General features: G+C 39.9%; 1 protein-coding gene across 3 annotated transcripts in view; it reads left to right on the top strand.

Moving 5' to 3' along the window:
• SH3D19 (SH3 domain containing 19) overlaps positions 1–13,749 on the top strand; it is an 85,718-nt gene extending 71,969 nt beyond the window's left edge. For all 3 annotated transcript variants that reach the window (XM_027891793.1, XM_027891794.1, XM_027891795.1), the window contains 10 exons: positions 119–383; positions 1,556–1,624; positions 2,882–2,954; positions 3,272–3,402; positions 5,750–5,808; positions 7,424–7,611; positions 7,854–7,906; positions 8,413–8,599; positions 9,192–9,289; positions 10,600–13,749. In XM_027891793.1, the coding sequence (XP_027747594.1) occupies positions 119–383; positions 1,556–1,624; positions 2,882–2,954; positions 3,272–3,402; positions 5,750–5,808; positions 7,424–7,611; positions 7,854–7,906; positions 8,413–8,599; positions 9,192–9,289; positions 10,600–10,716 (1,240 nt within the window). In that variant the 3' untranslated portion in view covers positions 10,717–13,749. The remainder of the gene's footprint in view (positions 1–118; positions 384–1,555; positions 1,625–2,881; positions 2,955–3,271; positions 3,403–5,749; positions 5,809–7,423; positions 7,612–7,853; positions 7,907–8,412; positions 8,600–9,191; positions 9,290–10,599) is intronic.
• The last annotated feature ends 1,527 nt before the right edge of the window (positions 13,750–15,276 follow it).

The raw sequence follows: 15,276 nt of genomic DNA, 5'->3' as shown, positions 1-15,276 counted from the left end.
CAGGTTGTCATGAATCATATTTCCTTGCTGCATACTCTGTAGATAGGGCAGTGGTGGAGGATGAGGTAGCACGCTTATTAATATCCATATTTTCTCTGATGGTTTGCACAATTTTTAGGCCTGTGGATGGAAAAATTATACCAGCTCGACCTCCCCCACCTAAAGGTGCTCCTGGAAGGCCACCTCCACCAAAACTCTCTGCAACCAAGGCCACATCCAAAAAGGATGCTATTCCACGATCTAGTTCTGACATCGCTTCTGATAAAAAAACCAGCAAGTTCAGATTGGGACCCAAGAGAACAAAAAGTGCAGTCTTTAAAAATCCAGATCCAGCATTACCTCCTAGACCTAAGCCAGGTCATCCTCTCTACAATAAATACATGGTGAGAGCTAAGATATTCTATCTGAGACCATTGTTTTTATAAAACAGTGTGGGTAAAATAGTAGTGAAAAAGGTAGTAAAGTGGGTTACTATGCTGTGGCATTCAAAGTGCATGTATCAGCATAATCTTCCTTAGAAAATACCAATAGATAAATAGTAATATGTCCTATAAGGCAATACTGGAGAAAGCAATATATAAATGTAAAGTATAGATATATATGGTGTGTTATTGTGTATATATACAATTTATGTTATATATATCTTGTAATACCTAGCTTTTGGGTTTTGGGGCTTCTTTGCATACTCATCAGTTCTGAATTCTCTGACAGCACATAAAATGATGCTAAATAATTGCACTTTTATATTGGGTTTATGCATATATATGAAACCACTTAAGAAAATTGAGGGGCATTAGAACTTAAAAAGTAGTTGACCTTGCTTAACAAAGCCTGTAAAGAGTGAGAAATGTAGCATTGCTAATCTTACATTTTCATCCTATTGATGCCATTCCTTTTCATTATAAAAATGTTTCTTTTTGGTATTATATGTGTTATTAGGGAATATTAAATACAAATGGATCAGCATTACAGATAAAAAATGAGAAAGTCTTTCCTCAAATACTTGAAACTGGTCAGTGATAGAGTTGGTGACTGTTCAGCCAGTGCTGTTGTCAAAAACAGAAGCCACACAGCCATGAACGTGAACAACATCAACATCCCACATGAAGTGGAAACTTTCTGTTGCCTTCTTTTTGATCTTTCACTTAGATTTCTGTATTTTTTAATTCAGTAGAAGATCATTAGTAATTCTCTGCCCCCAAGCATTACTGTCAAGGAAATTTCCCTCCCAGGTTGTTTTTCCAATGCCCTCCATGACAAATGATTACACTTCCACATCAGATGTCTTTCTGAATATCTTGTACCATATGGTATGAGACCAGTTAGGTGTCTAAGACACTTTTAAAGTGGATGACACGACCTGGGTTTCTCACAGTGGCAGTTCATATCACTAGCAGTCTGTCTGCTTTCCAAAGGAGCCTGTCCTCTTCCACTGGACTCCTAAATTAGTTACCTGTATTAGGTGGTCTGAATAGTTCCGTTTTCACTCACAGTGGGAATTTGAGGTGCTTAGAAGTGAAAAAAACTTTTCCATTTTTCTGTGTTTCTCTTCTAGCTACCTGTGCCTCATGGGGTTGCCAAGGAAGATTGTCTTCCCAGGAACACGGGAGAACCATCCTGTAAGGTAAGGCACTTTTTTCTGCTGGTAAATATTTAATGACAAGACTCCCATTTCATTAAAGTATCAAATGCTTTAGTCTTTAAAGGTTACACTTGGAAATGTAATTCTGATCTATTAAATCCTTGTGTTTCTTTAATCCAAACAAAACTACTGCCAATAGAAAACCCAGTAATGGCGATTTGCCTTATAGCACAGGAACATGCTGCTTACGGAACATGCTGCTTATGGGGCAGAACAACAGTAATTTCTTGGAGTGCCAGAAGGGAGAGGAAGCTGGTAAAGTTCCTATGTCTCATAGGAAAATAATCACTCCCTTGGCTGAGTATCTGAGAAGTGAGCAAAAGATAAGCGAGTAGTTTTATGAAGTGCTGTACATGATATATCAGTGAATTGGCTTTGACATACAGACTTGAAAGTATTTTCCTCTCTCTGCTTCTACAGATCCTGACTTGGTTTTAGGGCATGACTGCATTAATATTAAATAGCTAGTGTAAATTATAGCCAGGAGCTGCCTTTTTGACTATTATCAGAAATCTACATGGCTGAAATACATTTCTATGCAATCTCTTGTTATTTGTTGTAATTCATATTACTCTGCCCTTATCTTGGTCCACATTGGGCTTTTTTTTGTTGGGATTTTTGCACACAGTGAATTACTTTGAATGTACTTCATACACTGTGATTGTCATCAGTACAGTCTAAAAATTCCTAGTGGGTGGGATAGAGAAGAAAACTCAGCATTTTGAATATAATTTACCTGTGTAAAGATCCCACAACAAAATTGTCAGCTCCCCTCAGTGTTACCTTCATGTGAGGTGGCTTCCTTGACCCTCTGAAATGCTTGTTAGTCAGCAGATGTGCTGTCCCTGCTGAGCGTGCTGGGGAGAGTTGGGCTGGGTCTTCACTCAAGCAAGAAAGAATGACTGGTGGCCCAGAGTACCAAACACCAGTGCAAAATTTGGCCACAGCCCTTGCAATGAATGTTGCTATCCGTGCTCCAGATTTCTGACCCACAGGCATAGCTGAGACTTTGTCTGTACTGGGTAGGTTACATGCCTGTTGGTGAAACGTATTCTGGTTTACACAGGCAAAAGGCGTACAGAATTCAGACCCATAGCTGTGTGACCAATAACCCCTGCCTCCAAAGGGCTTTTTCCCATACCAGGACAAAATTGCGTCCAAAGTCAAAACTTTACTTTTGGAGTGCATACTGTTAGTGTGTTCCATGATTGATGAACTGCTTGGATTTGTTTGTTTCAGGATTCAAACAATCCTCCAAAAGTTTCTGACACAAGTGCACCTCATGCTGTAGTCCTGCATGATTTTCCTGCAGGTAGGTAAATGTGAATATTCTAGAAACTTCTTTTACTTGAAGACTTTCAAATGGGAATTCTCTTAGGAATTAGAGCTTAAAAATTGCGTGGAAGCTCAGTCTACAAAGCCTGCCTGTAGAGTTGTTCAAATCAATGGGTTTAGCTGTAGATGGGTCAAGTCTTTCAGTTAAAAGCTCATTCAGTTTATCAAGTATAATTAAGACTTCTTGAAAACTCATTCTGTTTTTGTCTGTGGTATTTATATTAAGAAGGTTTTACTTAGAGAAAATCAGTGAGTGTGGCAAATACTGTTAACTGAAATGATGTTGTCTTACAGAACATCCTGATGACTTGGACCTTCATTCTGGAGACATCGTTTGTCTTTTGGAGAAAATCGATACTGAGTGGTACAGAGGAAAATGTGGGAATCGCACAGGGATATTTCCTGCCAACTTTGTTAAAGTAGTTGTATGTAGGCTTTATATACACTGCTACATAGATCCTATTGCATTTGTTTTCTGGCCCTGTTTTACTGAGTCTTCTGTGTGTTTAGCTCCATTCTGTATTTAGATAATCTCTTATCCTGCTGGCAGTACGGAAGACGTATCAACTTGTTTGTGTGGTATTAGAAAGATGCTTGATTTGGCATGAACAGCTTGTGTTATGGGCAACATTTTGGTGTTAATTTAAAGCCAAGTGAGAAAATCATTTCCCTTATCAGATTCTCTTTGTTAATTTGGGTAGTTTCTCAGGGTCTACAGAGCAGATTATTTTTTGACAGCTGCCTGTAAGAACCAACACTTGGTAAGATGGTTGCTTTTTGTGCTTTCGCCCCAGTCCCCAGCTTCTTTCATTTCTTTCTTGTCCCTTGAACTGCAATGGAATGACCACTTCTATAGCCGTGTAGTGAAATAGGTCAGGGCAGTAATTTGGCCCAACAAAACATGTTTGTTTTTTTCTTCCTAGAGTATTTTTTTTTCCAGCAGGATCAATTTGCCTAAGTGGCTTACTAAGTGGCTGCACAAATGGTTGTGCTGGCACAGTACGAGGAGATTGTGTTGTTGCAAATGAGCAGCTTAAAGCAATCCTGTTACTGAATGTGACACTTGACAGTAAACGGAAGGCAAGAACAGGTGCTGTTGTGGGAGCCCAGTAGCTATTAATTGAATGCCTTCTCTTTGAAATTCAGAGATACAATATGGTTCTCTGTGTCAAATGCTGGGTCAGACCTATTGCAAGCCTGAGTCTGAGATTGAGATCCGTTTAGTGACAGTAGTAAGGACATTGGGCTATCCACACCAGCCATATGGACATGGAGGAATGCCAGACTGACACCAGGATGCAGTGGAGGTGCATGGCCTGGCATTAAACAGTTAAGTGTCTATGTCGAGCTGGGACAGCTGGCAGAGATGAGCAATGCTGCCAGGTGGGCAATTCCAAGGATTTGGTAAACATCAGGAAGTGTGTGGGCTGTCTGTCTAGTTTGTAGTGGTGTTATCAGAGAAAAAATTATGTGAGAAGTGCTGAAGAATAAAAACTAAACTCATAGTAGTAACAGATCCATGCTCGATTCACTCTCATGAGGAAGACTGGTTAGCTAAATTAATTTGCTGCTTCTACACAAACCAACAATTTTATTTAAAAGTCTTGCTCCTACTGATGGCTAACAGGAAAGGTTTTATGTTAAAGCAGTGGAATGAGTATTTGGGGTCAAATTCAGTATTGATATGGAGAGATAAAAGTTCATAAAAGCTAGAGAATATGCATTTCAAATGTCTATCTTAGTTTTAAAAGGTGGTTATCCTTCGAGGGCAAAAATCTTCTCTTTCAGAATTTTTTTAATTTTTTTTTTTTTTTAAAGACAGTGCAGCACATGAGGCTAATTTGCTTGAGTGAATTCTCCTCTTAATTCATGTCAGATTTAATCTTGATACAAAGTCTTTGTACAATAGGCCACAGTATGGTTTACAATATTGAGTGGGTAGTAGGTTAGGTCTGGACACCTAACAATAATACGTAGTTACTACCCCCCATGGAATCTTCAGAGCACCACAGATACCAGCCCCTCTAGCAAGAGCATTGCAAAGATTAATTGTGTTAAAAGGCATAGTAATTTCCTCCAGTCCCTCACATAAGCTAATGAAACATTCTTGTTGATTTTATGGGAACTGGCTGATACAACAGTGAGCTGTAAACCAGAGCTCCTCGCCAGGGCCTCTAGGCTTGAAGTCTTACACATCTTACAGATCATCCTTCATGTCACACCAAAAATACAATTGAAATTCTCTTATGATAAAGGACTTGAATGTTGTCTGTTTGATATATCTGTGTATTGATTTTCTAAGTTATCTTTCTCCAATTCAAGTGAGATTTGTGAGGTGTATTTTTGTTGAAGAACAGCTGGCTACCAGAGCACAGAAAGGATAAGTGTAAGCAATAATTTTGTCTATTGTGATATATTTTGCTAGTAAATAATAGAGAGCAATTACCAGCTGAAAGTTGGGAACTAAATACAATAACATGTAGTAGCATCCAATCACATATTCTGTCGGTCATGCCACAAGTAAAAACAATAAACCAGCTTCATAAAAGAAAACATTAAATATTGCTCCTTGTTTGCATAAGATTAAAAATGAGAAATCAGGCATAAAACCCCCAAAATTTACATTAATATGATCATATATCAGACTATGCCAGTGACTACAGAGCATCACACATCTGAAAAATGGATCGTTTTATCCAGTTTCAAGTTTATTGTGGTTATGTTGCCATTAGTTTGAAATGGAAGATTTAACTTACTTTGCTGTCTTATTAGATTGATGTTCCAGAAGAAGCCAGCGGGAAAAAAATACCTTCTTCATCACGATGTATTAAGTGAGTCAGATAAATCTTATTTTCTTTCTCATGATGATTCACAAGGAAGTGAAAAAAAAGATCAACTGTGAAGCAGGTGCTGTCAGCACTGAGGTTAATACAGTCAAGAATTTATTCACCAAAATATATTTTGAAAATTAAAATATGTGTTTAAAAAACCGGAATATTTATGATGTTTTAATAAAACTCAGGTGAAAAAAGCCTAAAACCTCACTTTCATGAAAATTGGTTACAGAAACCACGAAGCAATCTGATTAACCTCAGCAGCATTGTACGCTCCTCCCTTTGCTCCAGGCCTTGCTCCATTCTTCCAGTATCCTCATAAGATGGAACAGGGTAGGGCTCTTAATCATTTGAAAGAACAAGATAAAATGGGAGAGAATATAGATGTACTTTAAGAGATAAATATATCTATCTGTCTGTCCACCCATCCTTGAAGTGGACAGCCGTACGGGTGAATCTAAAGTTCCCCAGATCAAATTATCAAATGTATTTCCAGCATTTTTTATTTCTGTTTTTCAAACAACTTGTACAAATATTTGTGGGCAAGAGACAATCTTTCACGCTGTTTTTTCTCAGTGATGATTTATTGGATTTCATAATCATTCATTCCAGCAATTAAAGCCAATTCAGGCAGAGGCAGGAACAACTAGTATGAGAGGGGTCATTCAGTTTGTTCTTGATGAAGCCTGGTTTGGCATAAACAAACCCTTCTTTTTAAAAGCTGCTTCTGCAACTTCTAAAGAAGCACAAAGTGCCAGCTCTGTCCCGAAAGCCACATTGTTGCAAAGATACGAGTGGGGGACAGGAGTGGGAGTCAAGCTTTTTACACTGTTTGTATGCCATGATGCTATAGAAAGAATTAAAGCCTATTACTACCTTTTTCCAGCATGGTATTTCTGGAAAATATTTTCTTAGAGTAATTTCTTAAATTTAATTTATTAGTTTGTTATATTGTTAAATCTATTTGAGCTGGGGGGGGAAATAATTAGTTTTTTTCAGTATTGTACCAAAGTATGCAAAATTTATCAGATGCATTGGTGTTCCTTTCTTTGACAGATCAGTTATTTCCCATATATATATCCTATGGGGATAGATTTTACAGAACAAAGTATGTCAAAGAATATAAAAACTATCTTTTTCCTATGAAACCTCCATGTATTTGGGACAAATATACAGCACCCACCCCCCACCCATGTTTAATTGCATCTGAGTGGGATGCCAGCTCAAAAAACGATCAAACTCTTGAAAAAAGTGTATCAGGATACTTACTTGGATATAGGCAAAGATATGAAGTGGGACAGATGGCCCAAACCCAAGGTGTCTTAGTGTTGTTTGGAAAAGAAATAGGGTCTTTTGCAAAATACTCTTAACAGCCAGGAATTGGGATGCAGAAGTTGCATCGGGCTCAACCCAGACTCTGTACTCATCCTCCTCAGAAAGCAGAGATAAGAACCAGGGTTAGACCCCAGTTTTCCACCTGTTCTATCTTCAGTGCATTCTTTTATCATTTTAATTAAACTATCAATTGATATGCTGGACCATGCTGCCTTATTATTAAGTGGACAGTCATAATAATAAAGAAGCAAAGTAATTTTCTCTTTTGTTTGTGCAGAGGTCCAAGATGTCTAGCACGATTTGAATACATTGGAGATCAGAAAGATGAGCTCAGTTTTTCAGAAGGTGAAACCATTATCCTGAAAGAATACGTAAATGAAGAGTGGGCCAAAGGAGAGCTCAGAGGCACATCTGGAATCTTCCCCTTGAACTTTGTGGAAGTAATTGAAGATCTGCCTGGAACAGGTATGAATATGTCTGCAGAAATCTTCAAGAACATATTGGGCTTCAGGCATGTAGGCAGCATATAGGAGAAAATTCCAGAGCAGTGAATGCAGGGAGGTAGAAAGAGAAAGACAGGTTAAAAAAAAAATCAAAAATCTTAAGAAGCTGTTCTTAATAGTCACTTTGAATATCTAAAATCCCTACCATTAATAATGTTTTGAATAGTCACTGCTGCTATTCTAACTTGTGCTTTACTTATGTAGGTACAGAAGCAGCACTGAAGAACAAGGTGGAGGTTTCTTCTTCCCTTCCTCAGGTAATAAAATTGTATAGGTTAGGGCCAGAATTTACATAGCAGTTTCACAGATTTACAGAGACTCTCTATTATAATGCCAGATTAGCTGAATGTGACACAAATCCCATAGCACACAACGCTGTGTGGTCACATCTTGAATTCTGTCATTTGGCCTAAACTGATTGAATTCATAGTTTGAAAAATTAACAAAAGTAAAGTTTTATATTTTGTGCTTAAGGAAATTCTTGTTATCTCCATTTTAAGTATTGCTGCAGTGATCTAATTTTGAATTCATTAGTCCTTCTCCCTGCCACCAGCGATAAAAAGGGATGTGCCTGAGCCAAGATGAAATTCTGTGGTGGTGGTTGCTGAAATGCCATTCTGGTGTACATCTGCAGCGACACTATTGCATGGGAGAAAGTCAGGACGCTCATGTTCTGTACAGCTGCTTTCTGCACTATCCATCAGCTTTTGGGCTCCATTTAACATTCCTAAAGTTAATGCATTTTCTCTGTTCTCTTGAATAGACCAGCAGATGCTCTGTACAGTGGTGCGAAGCGCTTCATGATTTTACAGCAGAAACCAAAGACGATCTGTCCTTTAAAAAGGGAGACTACATCCAAATACTGGAACAAGTAGATTTGGAGTGGTATAGAGGAAGACTAAATGGAAAGGAAGGGATTTTCCCAGCAGTTTTTGTTCAGACCTGCTCAGGTACAGTGCTCCTACTAAATGTCAATTCACTGTTCCTTGGGTTGTGACAGTCATGACAGAGTTCTGGGAGAACCCAACTACTCCTTTGCATTACGAAGCCACACACCACCACAGTCTTTAATATTTTAAAGCTAAGCTAAGTTTTGAACCGCCTCCTCTAATAATGGCAATATAATGTCCTAGTCAGTAAGTAATGTGGGAGGTGACACAGACTCTGGGATGTTTTCAGCTGTGGTTTGGGCACAGGCAAAACAGCACCATTAGGAATAAATCACGAGTACTGATGCTGCCTCATCTTCAAGCACAAAGAGGAGAAGACAGCTCTTATTAGATATCACCACTGGAAAGTTCAAGTAAGTCAAATTTAGTCCTCTTGAAAGCAGAACTGTGAGACTCTACTGTAAAATGAACTGGTGTCAGTGGAGTTTTTTATTCCAGTAGGACAGGGAGTTTGTTACAGCAGTAGCAATAACATTTGGACACCCTGTAGCACAGTAATGGGGAGAAAACATGAGAATGAGAGGGAACTTCTCCAGAAACAGAGATTTATTTCATGCCGATCCAAATAACTTCTTTTGTCCATGTTCTGCAGCCAGGGTAGAGCTGTCACAGTCTGGGGGAGGGAAGAAAGGAAAAGCCAGAGCTCTTTATGATTTTCATGGAGAAAACGAAGATGAGCTTTCCTTCAAAGTAAGTACCTCTCTTAGACCAATTTCCAAGAGGTCTTACGCTCCTTTAAGAGTTCTAAAAATAAGATTCATCCACTGTGAAAATAGGCTTGAAACAAGAAAAATGAAGCACATAGAATATGCATGTTTGATAAAGGGTCTCTCTAAAAAACCTTTTTGCCCTTACCACTGCTGTTTCATATTGGCAAAATCTTCATTCAAGACACTGAAAAGAGATCAGGAGCTGCAGAATTCCTCTGACTTCTCTGCTCTAGTAAACATGACAAGACAAACCAACCTCATTTTGCAGTTCTTGATCAGCTGATCTGGTCAACGGAGCCTGCTTTTTTGACTAGAAAGACAGCAGTGAGAAGGAGGATAATAGTGTGAGTGCCAGTGCTACAGCAGCCAGGCCTCTAAGGGACACCAAGTACAGCAAAATCTTAAATTGGCAACACAATACATAGTTGCTGTGCGAACAAGGGGAAAAATTAATACTTGCTGGGTGCCCAGATCATATTAAGCATGAACAAGAAACAGAGTGCCCTTGAGATTCAAAGTCAGGATTTAGGTAACCGTGTAACTGTGTCCTCAAAAGCAAATTTCTGAGAAACAGTCGATTTTCACAAGCAGGCCCAAAAGTGTGTCTTACAGGTCGAAACACACAGTATTTTCTAAAACTAGCAAAATAGTTAGTTTCAGCATTAGCAGTGTGCAGTGTTGAAAGGGTAGATGATTCTTTAAAGAGAAAAGGGGAACAATGGTACTGGGAGAAAGGCCAGGGCCATAACAGTACTTCAGATGAAGAGTGTGGCATGGGATAGTGAAAACTGGAACAAGGACCAAACACAGGAGCTGCAGTTTAAATGGCCACACCGAGCTCTTAGATTATTGCTTTTCCTTTTTGGGAAAGGAAGGTTTCCAAAGACAAGAGAGAAGTTTCCAAGTGCTAGAAAATATTGGGACTGAAAAAAGAACATGTTTCCAGGGTTTCAAGAGAAACCCTCATAACAGAGCAGGGAAAGACACACAAATAACAAGTGGCCTGTGAGCCAGCTTTTATCGTACCTGTCTACCTGGAGAGCTTAAGCAACTCAGGAAGTTATCCAGCAGTGCTCTTTTGTCTCTCCAAAGGTTTTTCCCTCATAGACAGTACCTTAAGAGAAGCTTCAACTGGTTTTGGCAAACAATCTCCAGGAGATATAACCAACGAAGAGAGTGCCAAATCTCTTCTATTTGATTGATATTAATTGCCTCTAAATAAGTCGAGCTATGCATGCATTAACATTGCACAGTAAGCTGTACTGACTCATATTACTCCTTCTCTTACAGGCAGGTGATATGATCACAGAGCTGGAATCTGTAGATGAGGACTGGATGAGTGGAGAGATACAAGGAAGGTCTGGGATATTTCCTAAGAACTTTGTTCAGATTTTAAAAACACCATGAAGTGTTGCCTCTCTTTGTACTCCCTGCATGTGGGAGAGAATGTTTTATACCCTAAAGGCACAGCAAAGGCATCAACGTGTGTTGACTATCAATGTTTTGCACTACTTTTTCTAGACAGTCATACTAGTGTCTTTAAGTCAAATAAGAGCATTTTAGTCCTTTGTGACAGTGTATGTGGTCATGTTTCATGAATGCTCTGAGAGCAAAACAAGCAGGATTTTTAGCAGTTTCCAACTAGGGAAATATTGTGGTGCAACACCATTTTAACTTATATAGCATTCTAGTATGTTTACTATCTGGTATTACATTTATCCTGCACAAAGTCTGCATAAAGTAAACTGCTTTGGGCTTCTTTAAAACCTTTTTAAAATCCGAATTTAAGGAATTGTTTTAATATATAATTACAACACTCAGTATGTAGATGGAATTTGATATTCAGGTTTCATTACTGCTTGAGTTCCACGTTAGCAGTAGAATCCACTTGTTTGTTTTATGACTTAGAGGACAAGAAAAATAACTGGTATTTCATAGTAGAAAGGTATCAAATCTAATACTGGTAAGAGGGAAAACTCAGAAATAAATCCTTGTGTAGTATTCTTCTATTCTTAGCCCAAGCTGCTCATACAGCAAGATCACAGAAGTAAGATTTTTAAGTATTTTGCCTTTTACAAGTACTGTTTAAATTGGTATGAATCATCTTCAACCTTCCTCCCTTACCCCAAAATACCTTCCAGGTACAGGGTTAGATTTTTCTACTGCCCACTGTTCTTCAAGCACCATCATGCCCTTCTTTCCCATCTGAGGATAGTTGTGACAGACAGCACTTACTGAGCTTTCTCAGATCCCATCCACGGAGTAGCTGCACTATTCCAAATATTTGCCCCTCCACTCCCGTCATGCAAGTGGAAAGCCAATCTTCACTCAGTCTGCATTTCATTTGTCACTCAAGCACTGGAACATACTTCAGTAACACTATTCCTAACCTTTACATGAAGGATATTATGCAGCCTTGGTTTTAGCTTTCAGCAGACGTGGGATTAGTTTCCAGTTTGTTACCACATACCAACTATACTGAGCATCATCATAAATGGTCTGTCAAGACACTAAGGAAAACATGCCTGGCAAGAGGTTACTCCAAGCAGCATTAACCAAGGCAATTAGTAAAAAGTAGCAGTGTGGTTTGACTGACAAACTAAGACAGACATGACTGAGGAAGCTTCACATTATAGGAACTTCTGGTAGTAAACTAATTTTTGTAACACTTGGCTTCTGACAAAGTATTTAAATGACATCTAATTCCATCAGACTGGAATAGAAAACATTATGTTGCAGTTGGCTCTTTCACTGCTGACAGTATTCCATCATTTCTGCACTATATAACAAAGAGAAAACAGTAAGCTGTTTGTACGAGTCGTTACTTCAGAGAGCTGCAGGTCACAGGGTATCAAGATACCCTCAACAAGACTTTTCTTTGTGGGTCTGGCAGTTCAGTTTGCAGGAGGGCCAGCAGTTGAGTGGTGAATGGAGACTGGAAACCAGGATCATGATTGACCTTGAGATAGTTTTGACTTGTCTGCCTACAGCTTTATCAGTATGAGCTCTAAGCATCACAGCAATAGGTCCCTGCTGCTGCAGGAGATCAAGGTGCATCTAAATAGATGCCTAAGCAGGCTGGTGAGGGTGGCCCTCCCCTCCCCATGCCCTGCACTCTGGCTACCATCACAGCAGGCACTAGCAGGCTCACAGCCAAAACGGAACTGAGGAACTCTCCCTGAGCAGGGAATGGGCATCCACTCCCGGTAGCCGACTAGGGCTCACCTGAAACAAGCCTGAGGAATGTGCAGCGCAGACATGAGGTCCTCAGCATCACTGCACACAGCAGAGTCACAGTTAGGCCACAGAACTTGAACAGACACAGGCATTTTCCCCCTGATTTTTCTTCTGTTGTGTATTTAAATTGCACCAATACCATATCTACAACCGAGAGATGAAGATCGCACGAAGTTTTGATGAGCTGAGAACTGGACTTCTGCTTCCATTAAGGTTATTAACATTATAAATCAATTCTAAATTATGTGCCATTCTAGGAGGGAATAACAATTTGTACAGCAATTCCTCAGTTTTAGCATCCCCGCAAGCCTAACTGAAACTCCTGTGGAATCAAATGTAGACATAAACCACTGCCCAAGCTGTCCTGCCAAGAGATGCTAAAACTTTTTGTTGCTTATTCCAATAAAACACCATCTCCTAGAGAATACCTATGCCCTCCAAAGACATACTGCATCAGTGTAGCAGTAGATGAGATTTAAGTGTATGATGTTTACTTATTGTCTGGCAGTTTTCTAAAATTTTGATACAAGTCTCAAAAGTAGAATCGATTTTTTTATATTTTTTTTTTCAATTTCCTCCTTCCCATTTTTATAATGTGTACTGAACCGTTGTTTTTCTAACTTCCACTGAATGCTTCAAGGCAGTGCCTATCCGCAGACCCGACCACTCTGCTGTATGTTAATCATCTCCTCCCTGTGGGGCGGGACAGGGTAGGGAGAGCAGCAAGGCCTTCTATTCCCAGCACCGAGTGCCATCTAAGGGCTGCTCGCATTGCTGCAGGCAGCTGAAACAGCGCCTTCGTGAACACTGAAACAAGTGAGATGCCTGGCTTTTACAGGAGAGGATTTTCTTAGGACGATGCCCAGCACCACCGCGAGACTGCCTACAGATCATGATGAAATTCCTAAGGTGTACAAAAAACTAGGAATGAGGTGGAGCACAAATCTTAACTGCAATATAGTAGCAAATTTCAGCTGTAACCTTGAAATTCAGCTAGACCCCCGCATATTAGTGTAATAGTAAAAGTCTCATTTATCAAAATACTGTTTGACCCACTCTCTGGAAATATCTTCAGGAAGACATCTTTGTTCTGTGTACAATTAACAGTGTCCTAAATATACCTTTGTTAAGTCCAGTAAGTTTGTTATGGTACCTCTGTAAATTAAGAATGTATTTAACCAATAAAATTTTTGTAATTAAGTCGTGCTGGCATTTTAATTGTCTTATGCTGTGGAGAGCTGAGCTTTCCACTTGGCAGTTTTACAGATCTCGTTCTGCTTATATAGTTCACCCAGCTGCAAAGGAACACCCAACCCCCAGACAAATAATACCAATAATAATCAGACAAAAAATATTGCATCCGTTTTCAAGTAGTCCGAACCCCTCAGCGAATCTGGACGGCTTTAAGAGAGTTAATTCAAGCCTTTGGACTCGGGTACATTCCACACGTACCACCTGCGGAATCTGTGGCACTTGCTACCTGCAGCAACCAGCTGTCACCGCAGGGTGTCACACGTGGCGCGGCTCTCGCTGTGCCAAAATTACTTGTGCTGATGAGCAGTTCTGCTCGTGATTTTGGTGTGCTCTGCTGACACCATGATTTTCCAGCTGGTATTTGTTGAGAGAATACAGATGCAGCACGAAATATTCCTTTCTGCTTGCTTCCCCCCCCGCCCCATCCAAAATCCTGTTACAAACATACATACATATGTACATACATACGTACATATCCAGGGCCCCTGCACAGCAATGCTGGCAGTCCGCTGTTCAGAAACATAAATTTAAAAGCCTGAAAAAAGGCAAGCTCTTCTTCTTTCTCCAAATCCTCTCAGGCTGAAGGAGAAAGTAACAGTAAACAAGACATACAAGTTTTCAGAGAATGAGCTCAGAAACCACCTCAGGATTCCCAGCTCTCCCAGCCTACAGAGAACAGGGGCCAGCTGCAGCCCCTAACGATTCGTTCGATGGCACCACTGCTAAGCAGAGGAAACAGCCAACACGTGTCTGTGCATAACTAACAGCTCTGACAGTCCTTATGCCAATCCAGGGCTTGAACAGATATACACACACACACCTGTGCATGTGCACAGCTGCACTGGAACGTGCTGTAGTAGGTTCAAGGGTTTCCAACCTCTGACCGCACTTACCCTACGTCACAGTTTGTTTTTCTAACTCTGGTGAAAAGTTCTCACTTTTGCTAGAGAAGTCAAGGGGTGTTTGTTCCATCTTATGGCTTCAAAAATATGACTGACTGGGACTCCTGGAGACAGATGACACCTGCCTCAGCAGTGCTGATGGGAAGAGCAAAGCAGGTGGTCAAAAGCAGAACAATTCCTTTCTCCTGTTACAGGATTGTGAGTGTTGAGCACTCACTGTACTTCCACTACATCAGCTGGAAAAAGCAGAACGCATGTTAAGTTGTAACTTGGAATCACAACATGAAATCACATCACCTGCACTCTTCTGAAGCAAGTTTGAAAACATTATTTTCATTTTGCATATGATTTGGTGCAAACCAGAATTACCAACTAGGAAAAGGTGAAAATCCTTGACACAGAACGCTACAGCCCTCATGGGTAGCAGGGCCCCTCTCCTTTTCCTTTAGTAACTTGCTGTAACAGTAATATTTCACTATTTCCCCCCATTTCTTATCCTATGCTATGACAACCAACTGCAGGATCTGCAGCTCTCATTGACCTCCCCTTTTTGTTCTCAGATTTTAAATCAGAA

The sequence above is a fragment of the Empidonax traillii genome, unplaced genomic scaffold (assembly GCF_003031625.1).
Source record: "Empidonax traillii isolate 1590-97213 ecotype Southwest subspecies unplaced genomic scaffold, ASM303162v1 scaffold331:size1191723, whole genome shotgun sequence".
In the NCBI taxonomy this organism is placed as follows: Eukaryota; Metazoa; Chordata; class Aves; order Passeriformes; family Tyrannidae; genus Empidonax; species Empidonax traillii.
Note: the sequence above shows the minus strand (reverse complement) of the source record. Positions and strands in the feature narration are given on the sequence as shown.